The sequence below is a fragment of the Sminthopsis crassicaudata genome, chromosome 3 (assembly GCF_048593235.1).
Source record: "Sminthopsis crassicaudata isolate SCR6 chromosome 3, ASM4859323v1, whole genome shotgun sequence".
NCBI lineage: Eukaryota > Metazoa > Chordata > Mammalia > Dasyuromorphia > Dasyuridae > Sminthopsis > Sminthopsis crassicaudata.
This window is the reverse complement of record NC_133619.1, coordinates 175,353,680-175,376,827: the sequence shown is the minus strand read 5'-3', so window position 1 is coordinate 175,376,827 and position 23,148 is coordinate 175,353,680. Positions and strand designations below refer to the sequence as shown.

The window sequence follows — 23,148 nt, the reverse complement described above, 5'->3', positions numbered from 1 at the left end:
TAGCCATATGGTGTACTGAAATTAGAGGATCTGTTTTCAAATCTCACCTTACATTTATTAGCTGTATGATCTATAAAATGGGATGGGAGTAAGGAGAGTAATGAGGTAGCCTCAGCAAGTCTGAGGTCATCTGTGGAAAGGGAGAGAGAAGGTAGAAAGGAGACAGAAAAGGAAGAAGGATACAATGGAGCAAGAGAGAGAAAGAGAGAGAGAGAGAGAGAGAGAGAGAGAGAGAGAGAGAGAGAGAGAGAGAGAGAGAGAGAGAGAGAGGGGGGGGGGGGGTAGAGAGAGACAGAGAAGGAGAAAGACAGAGAGAAATAGAGACACAGAAAGTGGAAAGGAGATAGACAAAGACAGAGATAAATAGGGACAAGAGAGAGAGAGAGAGAGAGAGAGAGAGAGAGAGAGAGAGAGAGAGAGAGAGAGCGCACAATCAGGACACACTGAATTTGAAGTGAAAATCCCTGAGTTCAAACTTCAGCTCTGCCATTTCCTCTGTGACCTTGAGCACCTTGCTTAAGTGAAGCTGTGAACTTCAGTTTTCTTAGCTGAAAAATAAGTAGCAGATAGCTTCTAAGATCCCCTCCAGCTCTAAATACATAATGCTATAATGATTTCTTTTTTAAAAAGTACTTTGAGAGTTCATGGAATTTCAAGCAATTTAATTTCAAGCAAATCCCTTCTGTTCCCTTCCACACTTAAGAAAAAAAGTAGGTTACCCTCCTAAGCAACTTAGCACAATGTGCCCAGATGGCCTCAGAGCCAGCCTGACCCTGGCTCTCCTAAAGAGAGAGGCAGAATCCTTTGAAGGAGCGCCTATGGAGAAAGATGTTACTTAAAGAGTCAGAAAAGAATATAATTATCTCATAGAGGAGAAGTGGTATGAAATTAATGAAGATTCTTTAAAAAGTTGAACTAGTTTTTAAAAAATAAAAATATTCCTTAAAAATAAAGAAAATTTAAAAATTAGAAAAAACTCAAGATAAAAAAAGAGAAATAAGAAGGACAATTAGCAAGTAGTGAAGATTTTGTTCTAGTTGGTAGCAAATAGCATGGACAAGTGACTATTGTACTAAAAAAAAATGTCAGCCAACTCTAAGTGCAGAAGGTATAGGGCATATTCTCATGAGGGCACTAAAGTAAATAGGGAAGCATGCTTACTGAACCAAATACCAACATTTTAAAAGAAATGTTTTGGAGACCTGAGGGAAGTAGCAGGGATGCTTAGGGGATCAGCAGAAGAAGTCAGGAATAAACTCCTCTCAATCTGCTCAGAATGATTGAGTAAGGGATCCCAGAAGTTGGGAGAGACAAGAGAAATATTAAAGGTATTTACTACTTAATAGGCAGAGACAGAGAGAGAGGAAGGGAGGGAAGGAGGGAGGGAGAGAGAGAGAAGAGAGGAGGGAAAAAGAGAGACAGACAGACAGACAGAGGAAGTGCATGAACAAGAACACCTTAGAGTTTTTGGTTGCTACTGTTTCATGCAGAATAATATATATTTGGGGGAGATTTGAAGGAAAAGCAAAGGATAGGGGGTTGATCCTTTATATGTTTTATATATTTAGTTCTTCCTATCCTGAGATCAAGGCAGCTAGGTAGTATAGTGGATAGAGAGTCCTGGAGTCAGGAGAACTCAAGTTCAAACCAACTTTGTTAGCTGTGTTGGCCTGGTCAAGTCACTTAACCCTGCTTGCCTCAGTTTCTCCATCTGTAAACTGAGCCAGGGAAGGAAATAACAATGCACTTCAGTCTCTCTGCCAAGAAAACCCCAAATGAGGTCATGAAGAGTTGGACATGACTGAAATGGCTAAATAACAGTTGGGCAGCTAGGTGGCACGGTTTATAGGACACTGGCCTTGGAGTTAGGAAGACCCAAGTTCAAGTACAACCTCACCTCTGTGACTTTGCCTAGTCACTTAAACTCTGCTACTGGAGAAGGAAATGGAAATCCAGTATCTTTGCCAAGAAAACCCTATGGATAAATGTCGATGGGATCACAAAGAGTCAGACATAACTGAAAAATGACTGAACAACAATCCTGAGATCTGTCAGGTATAAGCAGTGTCATAGCAAAAAGGAAAAAAGGTTTTGCACTGCAAACAAAGGCATCTGCTATCTGCAAATATTCCTTCCTTTCACAAGGGTTTTTTGCCAGTACAATTAACATCCTTCTCTACCCTACAAGACCCGGACTTGAGCTTGCAAAGATCCAACTCCCCAGCACAGCCAGCCTCTGGCCCTATGAGCTTTCATTTCTTAGCACCATGGAATTCTGTCCAATTTTGCCAGGAAATTGTTTGTCCAAAAAGCTAACACTCCTGGCAGAATATAAACCAAACAGAAAGGTTGGAGCAGCCCTGAGATTAAAAGTGCCCCTGTTAGTGACACTTATTTGGGACTCCAGAATGTGCTGGGGTCGAATTGAGTGGGCCCCTGGGAGAAAGAGAATGCTTGGGGGCATTCAGTTAAGAGGAAGGCTGATCCATTCCTTGTGATATAAATCATTCTTCAAGTGTGGTCCATCTGGTGCCTTTTTTTTTTCTGAGTCATTTTTGAAAGAAAAACAGACCCAGAATGACATATTCATCTACACTAGGCCAGTGTCTTACTCCACCATTAGTCACATGCATGATATGCAGATACTATGCGTAGAACAGTGTCATGCAAGGAAAAGAAATGATCCAGCAAATCCATCTGCTTTTTGTTTCTCCTCTGAGAAGCTCAAAGAAAAGAAATCATGAGGGGGAGAGATTTTTCAAGGTGAAGTCACACTTATTGACATTCTAGTTCCCCCAGCAACGTACACCTAGACACTGAACTTGAAATATTTAAACTAGGGGATGAATTACTCACTGGATAGTCACTGAGCAGATTCAAAATAAGGAAAAAATACCGAGCACTTTAGTTTCCATGTTAAACAATTGGTACCCCTCACTCATCTTTCCACAGTCATCCCTACTGAAAGCTGAACTCAAATGCAATGACTGCCCTCCAGCTAGCACTCCTCAGAACCACCATAAATGGTGCTCCTGCTGAGAACACAGGGCCACATTCTCAGCTGTGTGCAGGGAAGCTTCTTTGCTTTGTCTTCTGCTTCACGAAGTCCCATCTCTCACTTGGGCTGTGCTAGCTTCATCCTATTTCTCTGGGTGATGGAGCTTCCGCCAGTGATAGGAGGACCACAATAGTCCTATAAGGCCCAAAGCTTCAAGCAGGATCTGAAAGAAGTAGGATCCAAATAGCTAATGACTGTAGTTCTTGAAATCGATTAGAATTATCAGTGGTGACACAGGATAAAGCATGGTAAATTTAAGAGTAAATGGTAGAGGTCATCTAGTATGATCTGCTCAGAGTATAACTTGCTCAAAGCCACATCAGTAGTGAGTTACAAAGGCGGAATTTATACCTAGAAGTTTAGTATCCTTTCCGCTTTACCATTATACCTTTCACTAGTTTTAGTATTAACAGAGAAGTGTTTGTACTGTGTGTTCCATTAAATTTAATGAAGCATTTTGCAAACTAATATGGTGGCAAAACACCACTGGACTTAAAGTATATTCACTCCACCAATAAATACTGGTCTAGAGTTGGTGGGGATATGAGATAAAGGAGAATTGAGGAGATTTTAGAGCAAGATAAAGGCCATCCACATTACGTTCATATAGAAAAATAATTAACATAGTTATAATTATCATTTTAATATTTAGAATGAAAAAGCAAGCGCCAGTAGTAATAAGAGTAGTAGTAGTAATAGTGATAGTATTCCAGTTTTATTGATAAAAAACAGAGAAGTTTCAGTGATTTGGGTATAGTAGTGATGTAGCTGGTAAGTGGCAGAGCAAATATTCATAAATTCCAGGCTGTTGGAATTAAAAGCAAGGGTATACTGAAGCCAGCTCAGACCAGCTTGTGAGAGCTAATAATCAAGTTTTCAGTGTGACCATTTACTCCTTGAAAATGGCAGAGATTAAAATTAGGACTTGATTTTTTTTTATCATCATCTATATTTAAGAAAGTCATAGGGAAAATGTTCATAAATGCAGACTAAAATTAAAAGTGGTTAAGTGTTTTCAGAAAGCCTGTTGTTGAATATTTATAGCATACTTTTAGAAGGGGCCTTCCAGCTCAACTAGTCCAATCTCCTAAAAGGAAATAAGCCCCTAAAGGTAAATGACTTGCTCAAAGTCACACAGAGAGTCAATGGCAGAGCTAATATGCTTTCTGTCTTCATTCAAGTTGGTTGATATCAATGTCAAAATCTTCTTCTTCTAGGACAAAAGCTTGCATCATGTAACTACAGACTTTCAAATTAACATAGATCCAGGGGTTCTTGATCTGGAATCCATATATTAAGGTTTTAAAAAAATATTTTGATGACTACATTTCAAGAGGGTTTCCTCTGTAATTCTATTTTATTCCTTTACAAACATTATTCTGAGAAAGGGTCCATAGACTAAACTATCAGAAGAGTTTATGACATAAAAAATTAAGAACCCCTAATATAGGTGCATCAATGAAAATGTTTTCATTTTGCCATATCATGGCACTTGGGAGCAGGAGTTACAGATGAAGTCTAGACTTATCTAAGGGCTTTATTGTACCTACATTAAAAAGCTATTGTAATAAGCATTATGTATGTGCATAATTTACATTCACCTCCCCTCTGAATAACTAACAATACCTCATATTCAAAAATCCCTCCCCACTCTCCTCCCAACTCCAAGATGTTTATGATATCATCCTTGTCTTACCTGCCCCCAAATATCATTCACATATCAGCCTTAAATGCCTTTGCTGTCAGTTCTTTTGTTAAAATATCATTGTTATGTTAAGACATGATTCTAGATATACTTTGTACCACTAGAGTCAATCAGAAAGCATTTATTAAGTACTTACTGTGTGCCAGGAATTGTGCTAAACATGGAGGGAAGGTTAAAAAAAAGAAACAAAAATCCAGTCATTGTTCTCAAGGAACTTACAAGGAGATAAAATATATAAAACTAGAAAGAGATCTCTACAGAGTATATGAGGGATAAATGAAATAAGAAGACATTAGCAGCTAGAAGAACCGGGAGAGGTCTCTTGGAGAAGGTAAGATTCATGCTAAGTCCTGAAGGAAGTTAAGAGATGAGGGATCAGAGCTTTCCAGGCAAGAGGGACAGCCAATGCAGTGAGATACATATAAAAGAGAGTGTTGTGTTCGAGGAACTGCAAATTTGTGTCTGGATCATCGAATGTATAAGATATCAGAAAGTTATCAAGGGGCCTGATTGTGAAGAGCTTTAAATGCTGAACAGAAGAATTATAAATAAACACATAGGGAGGTTTAGAATGGAGGAGAGTTGGAAAGAGAATGAGTTCTGATAAAGACATGTTGAGTTTGAGCTGACTGTGGAGCTCTTCCTTTTTCTGAATGTTCTTCTGCTGTACTTTTATATTGGCGATTCAGTTCATGTTGTAGCTATCCTGATGTAGTCTCTGCTGATTCTACATTGGAAATTCTGCATCTCAGCTACAAGGATGAAGGATCCTCATTTTCTCTTTTCTGTCTTGTCTTCAATACTCTGGAGACAGCAGGTTTACAATAATAAAATTTTACTATAAAGCCTGTGGGAGCGGTTACATGGAGCATGAAATCAGGAAAACTCCACTTCCTGGGTTCAAATCTGGCCTCGGATACTTACTATATGATCCTAGGCAAGTCATTTCATCCTGTTTACCTCAGTTTCCTTGAGTGTACGAAGAGCTGTAGAAGGAAATGGTGGACCGCTCCAGTATCTTTGCCAAGAAAACTCCAAATGGATTCACAAAGAGCCAGACATGATCAGAATGACTGAACAACAATCACAGCACAGTCCCTACAGTTATTGTCAATATTGAAGGCTTTGCAGTTACATCTTGGAAGATTAGAATAAACCAACCTCTGCCACTTGTAACCCATTCTGCCAGACTCTTACATTAGGCTGACTTCATTTTCTACTTTTCACTTTAAGTGAACTTTAATATTAGATATTTCATTATTAGAGTCATATTAGATATTTCTAATTAGATATTTCTAATTTTAAATTAGATATTTCAGTCATGCAGTGCACTCTGTGCTTGAATGTCCTTAAACAGTCCCCACCATGATAATCCCCATAGCTTAGTTACCTTTGCTATCTATCCACTTTCTCTTTTCCTGCTCCCATAACATGAAGCATACTATTGGAGGAAATGACAGGGCCCCAGTGATTGGGTGTACTATAGTTTCATGCTGTCTAAGCTCAGCTGGGCAATCACTGACACTTAGCAGTCCTTCTATTCTTCTGTGATTGATTCCCTATCATATTCCCCACAGCAGCTGTTCCAAATATCTCTTGTCAAGTCCTTGACTCCACCCCCATGCCTCATTCAGCATATGGCCTAGCCTCCTTATTGAGGAGCTTGAGTTCGTCAATCATGAGCTTCCATCACACCTCTTACCCTATTCTCTTCTTCCCTCCCCTCTCAGAGGATGAGATATTCTCCCTGTCAAAGTCAATCACTTCACATAAGCCCTTGGTTTTCTAGATATCTCTCTCTCTTTTCTTCATTTTTTTTTCCTCTTATGAACATGGCCAAGTCTTCATGGTTCTGAAAATATCTCCCTGGATATTGTCACCCCTGGCTGTCCCCTGCCCTCACTCAGGCTATTCTCTCTCTTTGATTTTATTTACCCAGCCCTGGCCACCTTCTTAAAAATCAAAGTTCTGGAGGATACCGTCAATCAGAAGGAAATGCCCAAATAGCAGCAAAGTATTTCTAATTTGTGAAACCCATTTTTTTGACCTTGCAAGTGAAGAGGTTTCTGGACATTGCAGAAAAAAAACAGTGCTATAGCCTGGAAATGTTTGCATGTTTCTCCCCATTAGAATATTATCTCCTTGAGGGGAAGGATCATTTTTTTGTCTGTCTTTATATACCTTTCATCTTAGGACAATGCCCAGCACAAAGTAAGAATTTAATAAATGTTTGTCGACTAAGTGGTTACCTTTCAAAATGTCTAAACATTCTTCAGTTTCTTTTGTTGCTTTATCTTCCCCACTCCTACTTTCAAGGGGGCTATTTACCACCTCTCTCCTTTCTCAGTGCTCTGGTTTTGATTTGTCCCATCCTGAAACAGAAGGTTTCTAAATTTATTTATTCAATGTAACAAGCATTTATTAAATGCCTACTCTATGCCAGACATTGAGCTAGGTACACAAGAAACAAGTTTGAAAATGAAACAAGAAGTTTACATTATACTGGGAGGGAAGAGCATGTGCACAGAAAAATAAATATAAAACCTTTACAGTATAGAAAGAACCCTAAAAACTGAGGGAATCCATGTAGGTCCCTTGTAGAAGGTGATTCTAACAATGTCAATAGACGTGGGAGGGAAAATGCCATCCAGACCAAGAGAGGGAATTATGGAGACTGGATGCAGATTGAAGCATAATATTTTCACCTGTTTGTTTGCTTGTTTTTCTTGTGTTTTTTCCCTTTTAGTCTGATTTTTCTTGCACAGCATGACAAATATGGAAATATGTTTTAAAAGTATTGGATATATATAAACTTATGTAAGATTCCTGCTGTATTGGGAGAGAGAGAGAAAAAATTTGGAACACAAAATCTTACAGATATGAATGTTTGAAAAAAAATATATGTATATATATATATATATATAACATATATAAATAAATAAAAATACTATTGAGGGGGAGAAAAAGGTGGTTCTGAGAAGCAGAGATAAGTTGAAAGAATTTTTGTAGATGTGGATCTATGAGGAAAAAGCAAGAGGTCCACTTTTATCTGAAGGTAGAGTGAAAGAACAGAAGTCAAAGAGAGAAGGAGAGAGAGAGAGAGAGAGAGAGAGAGAGAGAGAGAGAGAGAGAGAGAGAGAGAGAGAGAGAGAGAGAAGAAACACCATGACCAATGCTGCTTTAGGGATATCAATTTGGCACCAACATTGAAGACAGATTTAAATAGAGAGAGATTATAGTACAAGGAAAACTTTGTGATATATGAAAGATGTTGAGAGACTGAATGAGAGTAAAGGGAATGGATGCAAGAATTATGAAAATAAAATCAACAAAATTTGGCAATTGATTAAATATGGGTTTCTTCAACCCTTTAAAAATTGTGATGATGGTGAGTGTAAAGTGTTAAGAGTAACTCCTAGGTTTTTGAACTTGAGTAATTGGAGGAATGATGGTGCCCTGAATAAAAATAAGGAAGTATCCAGGAAGGGTAGGTTTAGGGGAAGAAATAAGGAGTTGTAGTTGGACATGTTGAATTTTGACATGCCCATGAAGCATCAAGGAGGTATTAGAAATGCAGTACTGAAGTTCAGGAGAGAGATAGGGGCAGAATATGTATTTTTAGTAGTTATCTGCACAAAGATGATTGTTGAATCTGTAGGAACTAATGAAAACATAAATTGTAAAGAGAAGGCCTAAAACAGAGTGCATTCACACATAGGGAGTAGATAATCTTTTAAAGAAAGCTAATTAGACCAAAAAAAAGTCAGGAGAGAGAGCATTGTTATGAGAAAAACAGGAGTGAAAGGACATAATTAACAAGACCAATTATTGCAGAAAGATAAGAAAGATGATGGCTGAAAGAAACTCATTATATTTAATTATAAATATATATAGCAATATTTTGCATTTGCAGGTAAGTGATAGGAATAGAAACCATATTGCAGAGTGCTGAGAAGTGAGTGAGTGAGAGATGAGAAAATGGAGGCATTTTATGTAGATAGATTTTTCTAAGACAGACTATGAAACGATGATGACATAAAGGAGGATATCTTGAGGGAGTGGTAAGATCAAATGAACGCTTTTGAAGGCTGTGGGAGATCTGTGTACATTTGTGGATATCAGGGAAAGAGCCTTTGGCTATGAAGAAATTAAGAATTAAGGAATGAGAGGGAAGGGGAAAAGCACCTTGATAAAACAAAGGGAATCAGATCAAGGACAGAATTATGGAAGTTGGTGTTAGCAAGCAAATTTCTTTAATAAGAGCTTGTTGCAAAAATGGAGAGAAAAAAGAATGCTGAAATGATTTGAAGTGTAGAATTTGAGAGAAGAGGAAAATTTAGAATGGATGGCCTTAGTCATCTTTTAGAAGAATACAAAAGAATATAAAATTCTTTGTTGAGAGTTAGAAAGGAGGTATGATGAGGCAAGGACTATATATAAATATCATATCTGTTATCATATCCCAAATTAAAAAGCTGCAAAAGAAAACATAGTAATCTAGTAATCTACTTATAGCCTTGGATCTTAGTGCCATTAGGTATCTTATGAGAATCATATCAGTTGAGCAAAGGATGTGTCATAGAAGCTCTGTCTTCTCATTGCTAGATTTTGTTATTTCTTCTAAAATGGAATGTGTGTGTATTCTAAACAAAAAAAGAAATTTAAAGTTAATAAGATTTTTAATGATGAAAAACACTTTAGTCTCAGCACGGTTCAGTGGAAAGAACGCTAGCTTTAGAGTCAGAGGATCTGAATTCAAATTTCATTTTTAAGATTTACTATCTTTGTGGCCTTTGACAAATTAGTCTCCTTTGACCTCAGGTTCTTTGTGTATAAGATGAAGGAGTTGAACTAGACGGCTTCTGTAGTCCTTTTCAGTTCTAGATGCTTTTTCTCATGAATATAAAAAATATATACATTTTCATTCTTTAAGTGAAATGGGATTTGCCATTTTTTTCTCTCCTTCCCCCATTTTACAGATGAGGAAATTGAGGCAAACAGAGTTAAGTGATTTGCCCAGGATCACATAGCTAGTAAGTATCTCAGGCCAGATTTGAAGTCAGGAAGATGAGTCCTTTTCTGACTTAGAGGCAGCAACTCTATCTATTGTATCAGATTGTACTGTTTTTAGATATGAATTTTTGTAAAAGATTAAGAAAAACACTAACTCACTATTCAATGTTAATGAACTTAATTTTTTTTTTACAAAAAACTTTTCTCTTAGAAGCATAAAAATAACTATTAATCATACTTGATTATCAAGTAAGCTGACTTTTTATAATTTTCACATTTTTTTTTTTTTATCTCAAAAAAAAGTAACTAACACCCCTGCTTTATTTTTTGAATTTTTGGGTGTGAGTTTTGGTGGCTGTGAAAGTGAGATGCTAAGAGCCCTGACTAAGCATAGTGTGGGGCAGTTTGCTTTTTTCTACATTCTTCACAGTTCTCCCAAGCGACCTGGGACAGCTGGCCCTCCCAGATATCATTTCAGGTTTAACAGTCTCCCCTTTGGACAACTAGCTATTTGGCTAATATACTCAGTGACCATAAGGCACAAGATGCTCCCACACTGGGAAAGAAAGAGGAATAAGAGAATGGGGCTCATTTGGCAATAGCTTGTTCAATTACCATTTGCTGCCCCTGCTTTCTCATTTTCGTGTCCTACCCCAACTGTTTTTTGATGTCAGTAGCATAAGATGAAAGGCTGAGGTAGGGGAAAGAGTGGTCTAGGCAGCAGCTGGGAGTCTGTGGAGTAATCTGTCCTGAATATTCTGCTGAGAGAGTACATAGGATTCTCATAAGTGACTGGAAACATCTTGACTTCCTCAACTTGAACCACTTCTCCTCTTTGGAAATAGTAGTAATTCATCCACTGTATTTATAAAATGCCTAGCACATTTCTACTGTAATTATATTTTTATTAAAGCTTTTTATTTTCAAAACATGTACACAGATAATTTTTCAACATAGACCCTTACATATTCTTGTGTTATAAATTTTCCTCTGCTTTTTCTCAACTCCTCCTCTAGATGCCAAGCAATCTAATATATATTATGCATGTTAAAATATAATAATAAAATATATGTAAATATATTTATATAATTATCTTGCTGCACAAAAAAACTCAGATCAAAAAAGAAGAAAATGAATAAGAAAACAAAATGCAAGCAAACAACAACAAAAGGAGTAAGAATGTTATGTGATGAGCCACACTCAGTTCCCACAATCCTCTCTCTGGGTGCAGATGCTCTCTTCATCACAAGATCATTGAAACTGGCCTCAATCATCGCATTGTTGGAAAGAGTTATTTCTATCAGAATTGATCATTGTATAATCTTGTTGCTGTGTATAATGATGTCCTGATTCTGTTCATTTCACTCAGCATCAGTTCATATAAGTCTCTTCACGCCTCTCTAAAATCATCCTGCTGATCATTTCCTATAGAACAATAATATTCCATAACATTCATATATCATAACTTATTCCCCAGTTGTTGGGCATCTATTCAGTTTCCAGGTTCTCGCCACAAAAGGGACTGCCACAAACATTTTTGCATTTATGGGTCCCTTTCCCTCCTTTAAAATCTCTTTGGGATATAGGCCCAGTAGAAACACTGCTGGATCACAGGTTATACACAATTTGATAATTTTTTGAGCATAGTTCCAAATCACTCTCCAGAATGGCTGGATCCATTCACAACTCTACCAACAATGCATCAGTGTCCCAGTTTTCCTGCATCCCCTCCCATATTGGTCATTGTTTCCTGTCATCTTAGCCAATCTGACAGGTGTGTAGTGGTATCTCAGAGTTGCCTTAATTTACATTTCCAAATTTACTGCAGTAATAAAATGATTGAGATTGATCTAAGTGGTCTCTGTGATTTTTTTTTCAGTATCATTCCTTCAACCTTTGTATTTCATTTTTTACACTGACTTTACTCCTATATTTTCTTTATAACTGTTTCTTGTGATAGTTTCTCAGTTTTTTTCTATTTTTATTGTGAACCTTCTTTCATTTGTTTCTACTTTACTTTTCTTCCACAATGCAATCATTATGTTTACTTACTTCCTTATATGAATTATAGAGCAAGCAATTAAGTCACTGAAATAAGACTAGATGCCAGTTTGGGAGCATGTAAAAGAGCGCAAAAAATTGTAAAGGAAGTTGATTTCAGAGAAACCTGTATGAACTGAGACGAAGTCAGCAGAACCAAAAGAACAATTTATAAGAGCAACCCTCTGTAAAAGATAACTTTGACAGACTTAAGAAGTCTAATCAATGCAATGATCATTCACAATTCAGAGGATCAATGCTACCCACCTCCTGACTGAAGTGATATGTGACATAACATTGTCATATTCTAATATGTCAGTGTGGGAATTTGTTTTGCTTGACTGTGCATATTTGTTTAAAAAAAAAAGTTTTGCTTATTTAGTGAGGGAGAGGGCAAAAAAACTCTTCCATCCTAATAAATACATACATTTTTATTGAGTCCTTTTAGTCATGTGACTCTTTGTGACCCCATTTGGAGTTTTATACATATATGTATATATACATATATATATATGTATGTATAAATACATGTATTTATATATATATATGCATGTACATATATATACTTTATGTATATAAATGCAGAAAGTTAATTATAAGGAAGTTGGGAAGGGAAATCTACTTGAGGCTTGTACGAAAAAAAAACTTTATCCAGAAGATGCTATCTTAACTACAGCTTAAGGGAAACTATGCAGTCTAGTTAGAAGTAAGGAAGGAATGCATTTTAAGATTATCCAACAGCTAAATTTTATCTGGGGCCTTATGTTTTTCAGCAGAAAGGAGCCTGAGGATACTCCTCCTTTACACTCTATAGGAGTTCTACTTGACAGAAAATCAAATAGGTACCAATGGATCAGATTTCCCCCAGTAGACCTCAGATGTCACAGGAGGACAAAGCTGTAGAAGAAGCCATTCATGTTATAGGTAGGGGAGATAGTATTGGCAGGGAAGTTGAACAGGAGAAAAGAATATCAACTTTGCATAGGATATTAGAACCAGTAAAAATATCCATCTTAGAGAAGATAGCATTTTATTTTCACCTTGAAATCTATATAGTAAGTTTGGAAAAGCCTTCTCAAAGGAAGAAAAACTTAGAGAAGTAAAAACGGAAACTTGAGGGTAGGAGACACGCTGCATATGATTTCAATGAAACCAAAGACTTTTCTCATTAAAGTGTTTTATGATCTGCGGCACACATGTACATGACACCATACAGGCTAGCTGTGAATAAGGCTCAGGGCTCGTGCCAGGGCTCTGATCAAACAAAATAAACCCTTTGAGGGTGACTCTTGGGTACCAGAGCAGGAGGGCTAAGATCCTGTGACCCTTTCATCTGAAAATGTTTACCAAACTCGCCAATAGCATCACCCCATATGGAAAAGGAGGAAGGAGGAAGCTTCTCAGTGTTTGTGGCAGGCCCCGAGTCTAACAGCAGACCAATAGCCTGGAACCTGCGGCAATATTTTTTTTTCTCTCTGCCACAGCTCATAAATGTAAACACATTCCTTTTTGTGTGAAATGACTTACTTTTGTTGTTCTACACGGTGTGGTACAGATAAGATAATTATTGACCTAAGTGAAGCCATCTTGATCTGACCATTGTATTCCCTCAGACCAAGAGGGCAGGGCAGGGCTGGATAGCCACAGGACCAAGAAGATTTCAAGTCAGGTTTTATTTTCACATGCTTAAGGATATATGGAGCTTCTTGTTTCTTGTCAGGCAGAAGAGACCTTCTTTTTGCCATTTGATTATGCAAACTGAACAAAGACTATACACAATGGTTTCTCCCATCTGGTGAATAATGCAATATAATTATTTAATTAGGCCCTCGTACCACGTGCACAAGAAAAATGGAGCCAAGCACATCAACCTAAGCACACCCCAAGGAACTGTTAGCCAATGCTTGGTATTCTGCTCATTACTTCTGTTTATTTACTGTCCATAGAATCAAAAAGAGTTTTCTGACATCATAAAGAGGCAGAATGAGGCAAACTTAAGCAGGATTTATTCTTCAATTATATTTCCTTGAAAGCAGAAATAAAAAAGCTGTGTATCATTTTTATTGTTTTACAAGCCTCCAGTCATGGCAAGGACCTTCTCATTCTACTCTCCTCCCTCATATATTCTTTGTCTCAGCTCAGCAGTATGTCTAGAGCTCCTCCTCCTTGCCATAGGAAACTATCCCCATTTTAAGGTCACACCGGCTTTTGTTGTGTAAATTCTGTTTTCATATGGCTTTTCTATTTCTAGTCATCCTTCAGTATTACTAGCAAACAGCACTCAAAATTGAGCAAACATAAAAAGGGGATCCAAATATCTTGGATTTATTTTTCCTCACCTGGGGATAGCAGCAGAAATTTGAATATTTATACTCATGAAGATCTAGGTGGAATTTTTTTTTATAATAGGTTTATTTATTCTCCCCAAAGCAAAAAGTCATTCTTAATTTTGAACGTTTATCTTTATATTTTCTTCACTGTTTGAAAAGATTTGTCATTATTTCATCATACAAGTTATGTCCCTAAAGAAAGGGAACAGTAAGAAGTGAGAAAAAGAAAGTAGAGGAGAGGGAAGAATAGAGAGAATGTATGAGCAACAGAAGGAAGGAAAGAAAGATTGAGACAGGTAGGAAGGGAAAGAGGGAAGGAAGAGAGAGAGGGAAGGAAGGAAGGAAGGAAGGAAGGAAGGAAGGAAGGAAGGAAGGAAGGAAGGAAGGAAGGAAGGAAGGAAGGAAGGAAGGAAGGAAGGAAGGAAGGAAGGAAGGAAGGAAGGAAGGAAGGAAGGAAGGAAAGGAAGGAAAGGAAGGAAAGGAAGGAAAGGAAGGAAAGGAAGGAAGGAAGGAAGGAAGGAAGGAAGGGAACAAACCAAACCAGTAACTGAAGATAGGAAGAAATTAGGTATGTAGGATTAGGAATTTTTAAATTTGTGAAATTTTTCTGTCTGCTTTTTTTTAATCCAAGAAAGCTACAGAGATCTACTGTTTTATTGCTCCATCCTAATATTTGATAGAAACTCATTAGCATGTCACAAAAGATTGCTTTTCTTGTTTAGTGAATCTTATTTTCTTCGTCTCTAAAATAGAGCCATTGAGGCAGCTAGATAGTGCAGTGGGTAGAACACCAGTGCTGAAGTCAGAAGGACCTGAGTTCAAATCTGGCCTCTTACACTTAATACTTCCTATCTGTGTGACCCTGGGCAAGTCATTTAACCTCAATTGCCTAAGGAAAAAAACCTGAAAATAAGTAAATAAATAAATAGAGTCATAATCCTATCTATGCTATTTATCTTGTGTGGTAATCATGAGGATAAAATCAAATAATGTAAATTAAGCTTTTTGTAAACCTTGAATCACTTTATAAATATCAGCTATTATTATTAGCTTTATTATCATTAAGGGATATAGACTAGACTAGTGATTTCATTTATACTATATGGAACTCCTAGGTGAAGTGATCCTTTCCGCTAATTCAGGTCTCTGAAACTTGTAGTCTTACACAGTTGCCTAGGATATTAAAAATTAAGTGACTTTCCTGGAATTGTATAGCCAATATGTTTCAGGGACCACACTTAAACCCAAACCTTCTTGAGTCTGAGGCCAGCTCTCTATCCACCATAACATTCTGCCTTTCACTATAATTATTACTATATTCTGCTGCTTGCTATTATTATCATTGCTACTCATATTTTTCTAATGAGAGGTCAGTCTCTAAATATAAGGGTAATATTCAGAGATGAGGGATAAGTTTCTTTCGGTTCCTTAGGGAACCTGAAACTATTATGTTAGTTCAGTTTATGAAATAATCATGTTAGTCTAATTCTCCCAAAGGTCTCTCATATCCTAAAACAATTTGTACATGAAGGGAAGACATAATTGTCTGAATTTCAATGACTTTAATACCAATTTTTTTCCTGAGATTTTTGATATTTTCTGCTGTGCTTCATAGGTAGATGCAATTGATTCACGTTTTTTCATAAGCAATTTGAGATCCTCCATCCCTCAAACGAATTAAAGCTGCAAAATCAGGGATAGAGCCAGAATATCTCACAAAGTGGTTGGGATAAGATAATATGATGAAAAGCACTTTGTAGGCTTTAAAGAATAGTATACATATATATATATATATATATATATATATATTAGCTGTTATTATTACTGGCTCCATATTAACTGTTATTATTACTGGCTCCTTGGTTCATACCTGGCTGGTTTTCTCCCCAGAAGATGACATATTTCAAAAATATATATTCAAATGGTGGCAAAGAGAAAAAGGAACCAGTCTTGGAATCAAGAGGATCTGAGTTCAAATCCAGTTTCAAACACTTATTAGCTGTGTGACTTTGAATGAGTCACTTAATCCCAGTTACCAAATATGTATACATATATGTGTGTGCATGTGTATATATATTTTTTCAGATGGTAAGATGGTTCACTTAAGCTTATGTCATGAGTATGGGTTTTTTTCCTCTTTAATAATCAAACACCTTGACTTACCTGATGTGTTCCTTGCTTCCACAGATACCTAGCACTTTATGCATACAAGCCCCAGAAGAATGATGAGTTGGAACTGCGGAAGGGGGAGATGTATCGAGTCATTGAGAAGTGTCAAGATGGTTGGTTTAAGGGAACATCTCTGAGAACTGGGGTCTCTGGAGTCTTCCCAGGAAACTATGTGACTCCTGTTTCCAGGTAAGGAGACTAGAGCAAATAGTCATGCTTACTAAATTATACAAGTCCCCTCCAAACTTCTCTTCAAGGCCTAAAAGATTACAGAAAATGCAAGGTTACATCACAGTCTTAATCATTTAGAACAGTAGTTATCAAACTTAAAAATGATTGAGATCTGTCCAAAGAAGTTTTATAGATATGCCATATTAGAAATATAAACTAATTTTGAATTTGTACACCCTTCCCTCTCTCCCAGGATTTTTTGAACCACACTTTGAGGATCAGTGATCTAGAAGTCATTTTTACTTGTCTTTGGGAAGAATGGCAATTTTTTTTTTGCTGAGGCAATTGGGGTTAAGTGACTTGCCCAGGGTCATACAGTCAGGAAATAGTAAATGTAGGAGGTCCTCCTGACTTCAGGGCTGGTGCTCTATACACTACACCCACTAGCTGCCCCAATGGCAATTTTTTAAAAGAGTACCATGGAAATATTTCACTTGAATATTTTAGCTAATATCAGACTAAATTTCCCTTCCTAACTTTGCTTTGGCATGAAATCAAAGTAGAGCTATACATCTAGGAAAATGCCTGGTTTTAATACAATCTGTAACTGCCAACAATCCAGATTCAACAACTGAGAGAATGCTCGCATTGCAGTCCCAGTCCATTTGTCATTCCAATCTGTTTGTGGGTGGGGAAAAAAGAGGGGGCTCATGATCAATCAGAAAGATTACTAAATCTAGTCTCAGGAGAAATGGATTCGAATCCTGCCTCATAACAATAACCTTGGGTAAAGCATGTCTTTCTAGACTCCTGTTTCCTTATCTATGAAATGGGGATAGAGGTGGGGCAGGAGAAATGAGCTTAACTAGATAGTTTTAAGGTCCCTTCTAATTATAACTTAATTCAGTGCTCTACCTTTCTAATTATATTTTGCTTAGTATTCCATGAGTTAATTTAAAAGAAATTCATCCTATTGAGCTTTAAGGTCACTTCCATCAGTGAAGTTCTCCTAACTAGCTCAGAGACAGTAGTTAATAATGGAGGAAGAGTGTTAAGGTATTTTGCATTAAAAAATCCACAATAGGTAAAAATACAGGAATAGCCTCACTTAATGAAGCAAGTTGATTTCAGAAAAGCAGGGTAGTTGGTGAAATATTAGAATCCCATAGACATGATGTTGTAAATCATTGGACAACTATGTTCCTGTATAGTTTCATGAAATTATCAAGAAATTTTAATGTATATTAATTATGATCTTTTTAAATATGTGGAGCCTGATTGTACTCCAAAGTAAATTAACTCAGAGCAGAGAATCAAAAGTAGACTTTGTATGCTTCCTGCATTGGACATCTGCTACATACTAGATACACAAGGAAACCTTAAGCTTAAAGTTATTGAATTCCCTACATCACTGAGGAGACATTAATTTCATTTATTCAGTCATTCATTCATATATAAGATCACCATTAATTAGCACAGGAACTTTGGCACACCCCATTTCCGGGGCCCATTGATCCTTCTTAGTTAACTTGGTGATGCACATTCCCATACACATATACACCCTCTTGAGGGTTCACAGAGTGATGCTGAACCTAGTATAGATACTCAATCACCATGGCCTAGCACGCCTCAGAACTCTTGAGCTCCAGAGTTTCACAGCCAGCATCAGTCCCCAGGATCTGAGATCCCAGATGTGCACTGCCATGTATATGTGACTGAGACATTTGAATTCAACAACATCAACCAAAAATAAATGTATTAAATACCTTCTCTGCACAATAACTGAGCTCAGCAATAGGAAAGCTAAGGTAAATGTGAGCCAGTTCCTGCTCTTCCAAGGAACTTATAGCCTAATAAATTAAATTTAACCCAGCATCTTGTATATACAACTAAGGGCAAAGGATAGAACCAGACAAAGTACTTTGAGAAATGGAAAAATGAAAGATCATTTTCATATGGGAGGCTGTAGTACAGTGATCCAGGATGTTGAAAGGCTACAAATATTGCTAATATACCTGAATATGGAGTTACTACGCATAATACGTCATATTTTATAGCTCATCAGACTTCTATAGAAGTCAATGTACTCCATTTTAGTTAGAAGATTAGAGATATAACTAAGTGATTTATCTCAAATTGTTGAATTTACCCATCGATATTCCTTAGCCAGTTTTTCTCATACTGTGTGATCTCCAAATCAATTTGCTAATGTTTATTAAGCATCTAATATGGGTCAGGCATTATGGTAGGTGCTAGAGATCCAAGTACAAAGAATGAAATTAGCCCTGCTCACAGTGGCCTAACATTGTCATGGAATTCTAAAGGACTTGCTTCTTTTTTTATTAATTTTATAATTATACCATTTTTGATAGTACATATGCATAGGTAATTTTTTACATTATCCCTTGTACTCCCTTCTGTTCCGAATTTTTCCCCTCCTTCCCTCCACCCCCTCCCCTAGATGGCCGGCATTCCTATACATATTAAATATCTTATAGTATATCCTAGGTACAATATATATGTGCAGAACTGAATTTTGTTGTTGTTGCAAAGGAAGAATTGGATTCAGAAGGTAAAAATAATCTGGGGAGAAAAACAAAAAATACTAACAGTTTACACTCATTTCCCAGTGTTCCTTTTCTGGGTGTAGCTGATTCTGTCCATTATTGATCAATTGGAATTGGATTAGCTCTTCTCTATGTTGAAGATATCCACTTCCATCAGAATACATCCTCATACAGTATCATTGTTGAAGTGTATAAAGATCTCCTAATTCTGCTCGTTTGACTCTGCATCCGTTGATGTAAGTCTCTCCAAGGCTCTCTGTATTCCTCCTGTTGGTCATTTCTTACAGAACAATAATATTCCATAACATTCTTATACCATAATTTACCCAACCATTCTCCAATTGATGGACATCCGTTCATTTTCCAGTTTCTAGCCACTACAAAAAGTGCTGCTACAAACATTTTGGCACATACAGGTCCCTTTCCCTTCTTTAGTATTTCCTTGGGATATAAGCCCAGTAGTAGCACTGCTGGATCAAAGAGTATGCACAGTTTGATAATTTTTTGGGCATAATTCCAGATTGCTCTCCAGAATGGTTGTATTCTTTCACAGCTCTACCAACAATACATCAGTGTCCCAGTTTTCCCACATCCCCTCGAACATTCATCATTATTTGTTCCTGTCATCTTAGCCAATCTGACAGGTGTGTAGTGATATCTCAGAGTTGTTTTAATTTGCATTTCTCTGATCAATAGTGATTTGGAACACTCTTTCATATGAGTGGAAATAGTTTCAATTTCATCCTCTGAAAATTGTCTGTTCATATCCTTTGACCATTTATCAATTGGAGAATGGCTTGATTTCTTATAAATTAGAGTCAATTCTCTGTATATTTTGGAGATGAGGCCTTTATCAAAACGTTTAACTGTAAATGTTTTCCCAATTTGTTACTTCCCTTCTAATCTTGTTTGCATTAGTTTTGTTTGTACAAAAGCTTTTTAATTTGGTGTAATCAAAATTTTCTATTTTTGTGATCAATAATGTTCTCTAGTTCTCCTTTGTTCATAAATTCCTTCCTTCTCCACAAGTCTGAGAGGTAAACTATCCTATGTTCCTCTAATTTATTTATGACCTCGTTCTTTATGCCTAAATCATGGACCCATTTAGAGCTTATCTTAGTATGTGGTGTTAAATGTGGGTCCATGCCTAGTTTCTGCCATACTAATTTTGAATTTTCCCAGCAGTTTTTGTCAAATAATGAATTCTTATCCCAGAAGTTGGGATCTTTGGGTTTGTCAAACACTAGATTGCTATTTTTATTCACTATCTTGCCTTGTGAACCTAACCTATTCCACTGATCAACTAGTCTATTTCTTAGCCAATACCAAATGGTTTTGGTGACTGCTGCTTTATAATATAGTTCTAGATCAGGTACAACTAGGCCACCTTCATTTGATTTTTTTTTTCATTACTTCCCTTGAAATTCTCAACCTTTTGTTCTTCCATATGAATTTTGTTATTTTTTCTAGGTCATTAAAATAGTTTCTTGGGAGTCTGATTGGTATAGCACTAAATAAATAGATTAATTTAGGGAGTATTGTCATCTTAATTATATTCGCTCGGCCTATCCAAGAGCACTTAATGTCTTTCCAATTATTTAAATCTGACTTTATTTTTGTGGCAAGTGTTTTGTAATTTTGCTCATATAATTCTTGACTTTCCTTTGGTAGATATATTCCCAAATATTTTATACTATCAACAGTTATTTTGAATGGAATTTCTCTTTGTATCTCTTGCTGTTGGATTGTGTTGGTAATGTATAAAAATGCTGAGGATTTATGTGGATTTATTTTGTATCCTGCAACTTTGCTAAAGCTCTGAATTATTTCTAATAGCCTTTTAGCAGAGTCTTTGGGGTTCTCTAAGTATACCATCATGTCATCTGCAAAGAGTGATAGTTTGATTTCCTCATTACCTACTCTAATTCCTTGAATCTCTTTCTTGGCTCTTATTGCCGAGGCTAGCATTTCTAGTACAATTTCTAGTAATGGTGATAGTGGGCAACCTTGTTTCACTCCTGATCTTACTGGGAAAGATTCCAGTTTTTTGCCATTACATATGATGTTTACTGACGGTTTTAAATATATGCTTCTTATTATTTTAAGGAATAGTCCATTTATTCTTATACTCTCAAGTGTTTTTAGTAGGAATGGATGTTGGATTTTATCAAATGCTTTTTCTACATCTATTGAGATGATTATATAGTTTTTGTTAATTTAGTTATTGATATAATTGATTATGCTAATAGTTTTCCTAATATTGAACCAGCCCTGCATTCCTGGTATAAATCCCACTTGGTCATAGTGTATTATCCTGGGGATGATTTTCTTAGTCTTTTTGCTAATATTTTATTTAAGATTTTAGCATCAATATTTATTAGGGAGATTGGTCGATAATTTTCTTTCTCTTCAGCCTACCTGGTTTAGGTATCAGTATCATGTATGTGTCATAAAAGGAATTTGGTAGGACTCCTCCAATCCCTATTTTTTCAAATAGTTTATATAGCATTGGAGTCAGTTGTTCTTTAAATGTTTGGTAGAATTCACATGAAAATCCATCTGGTCCTGGGGATTTTTTCTTAGGGAGTTGGTTAGTAGCTTGTTCTATTTCTTTTTCTGAAATGGGACTATTTCGACTATTTACTTCTTCTTCTGTTAATCTGGGCAAGCTATATTTTTGAAGGTATTCTTCCATTTCACTTAAGTTATCGACTTTATTGGCATAAAGTTGAGCAAAGTAGCTCCTAACTATTGTTCTAATTTCCTCTTCATTAGTGGTGAGTTCTCCCTTTTCATTTTTAAGACTAATAATTTGCTTTTCCTCTTTCCTTTTTTTAATCAGATTTACTAAGGGTTTGTCTATTTTGTTGGTTTTTTCATAGAACCAACTCTTAGTTGTATTAATTAATTCAATATTTTTTTTTTACTTTCAATTTTATTAATCTCACCTTTTATTTTTAGAATTTCAAGTTTCGTGTTTGTCTGGGGATTTTTAATTTGTTCCTTTTCTAGCATTTTTAGTTGTAAGCCCAATTAGTTGACCTTCTCTTTCTCTATTTTATGCAAGTAGGCCTGTAGAGATATAAAACTTCCCCTTATTACTGCTTTGGCTGTATCCCACACATTTTGGTATGATGTCTCCTTATTGTCATTTTCTTGGGTGTAGTTATTAATTATGTCTATGATTTGCTATTTTACCCAATCATTCTTTAGTAAATATTATTTAGTTTCTAATTATTTTTGGTCTATTTTCCCCTGGCTTTTTATTGAATGTAATTTTCATTGCAATGTGGTCTGAAAAGGATGCATTTACTATTTCTGCCTTACTGCATTTGATTTTGAGGTTTTTATGTCCTAGTATATGATTAATTTTTTGTATAGGTTCCATGAACTGCTGAGAAGAAAGTATACTCCTTTCTGTCTCCATTTAGCTTTCACCAAAGATCTATCATATCAAACTTTTCTAGTATTCTATTTACCTCTTTGACTTCTTTCTTATTTATTTTGTGGTTTGATTTATCTAATTCTGAGAGTGCAAGGTTGAGATCTCCCACTATTATAGTTTTGCTGTCTATTTCTTTTTGCAGCTCTCTTAATTTCTCTTTTAAGAATTTAGATGCTGCACCACTTAGTGCGTATATATTTAATATTGATACTGCTTCATTATCTATGCTACCCTTTAGCAGGATATAATGCCCTTCCTTATCTCTTTTAATTAGATCAATTTTTGTTATTGCTTGATCTGAGATGAGGATGGCTACCCCTGCTTTTTTGGCTTCACCTGAAGCATAGTAGATTCTGCTCCACCCTTTTACTTTTATTCTGAATATATCACCCTGCTTCAGGTGTGTTTCCTATAAACAACATATAGTAGGATTCTGGCTTTTAATCCAGTCTGTTAACGGCTTCCTCTTTATGAGGGAGTTTACCCCATTCACATTTATAATTAGATATTGCTTGCCATCCTGTTAACCCCTGCTTATGTTTTTCTTCTTTCCTTCCCTTTTACTCCCCTACCCAGTATTAAACTTGTGAACACCACTTGCTTTTCACAGCCCTCTCTTTTTAGTATCCCTCCCCCATATTAAAGTTCCT

At 36.4% G+C, this 23,148-nt stretch overlaps 1 protein-coding gene across 3 annotated transcripts in view; it reads left to right on the top strand.

Moving 5' to 3' along the window:
- The window catches only part of SH3RF3 (SH3 domain containing ring finger 3), a 564,609-nt gene that overhangs the window by 431,401 nt on the left and 110,060 nt on the right, over positions 1-23,148 (top strand). For all 3 annotated transcript variants that reach the window (XM_074299631.1, XM_074299630.1, XM_074299632.1), the window contains one exon: positions 16,334-16,504. In XM_074299631.1, coding sequence (XP_074155732.1) covers positions 16,334-16,504 — 171 coding nt within the window. The remainder of the gene's footprint in view (positions 1-16,333; positions 16,505-23,148) is intronic.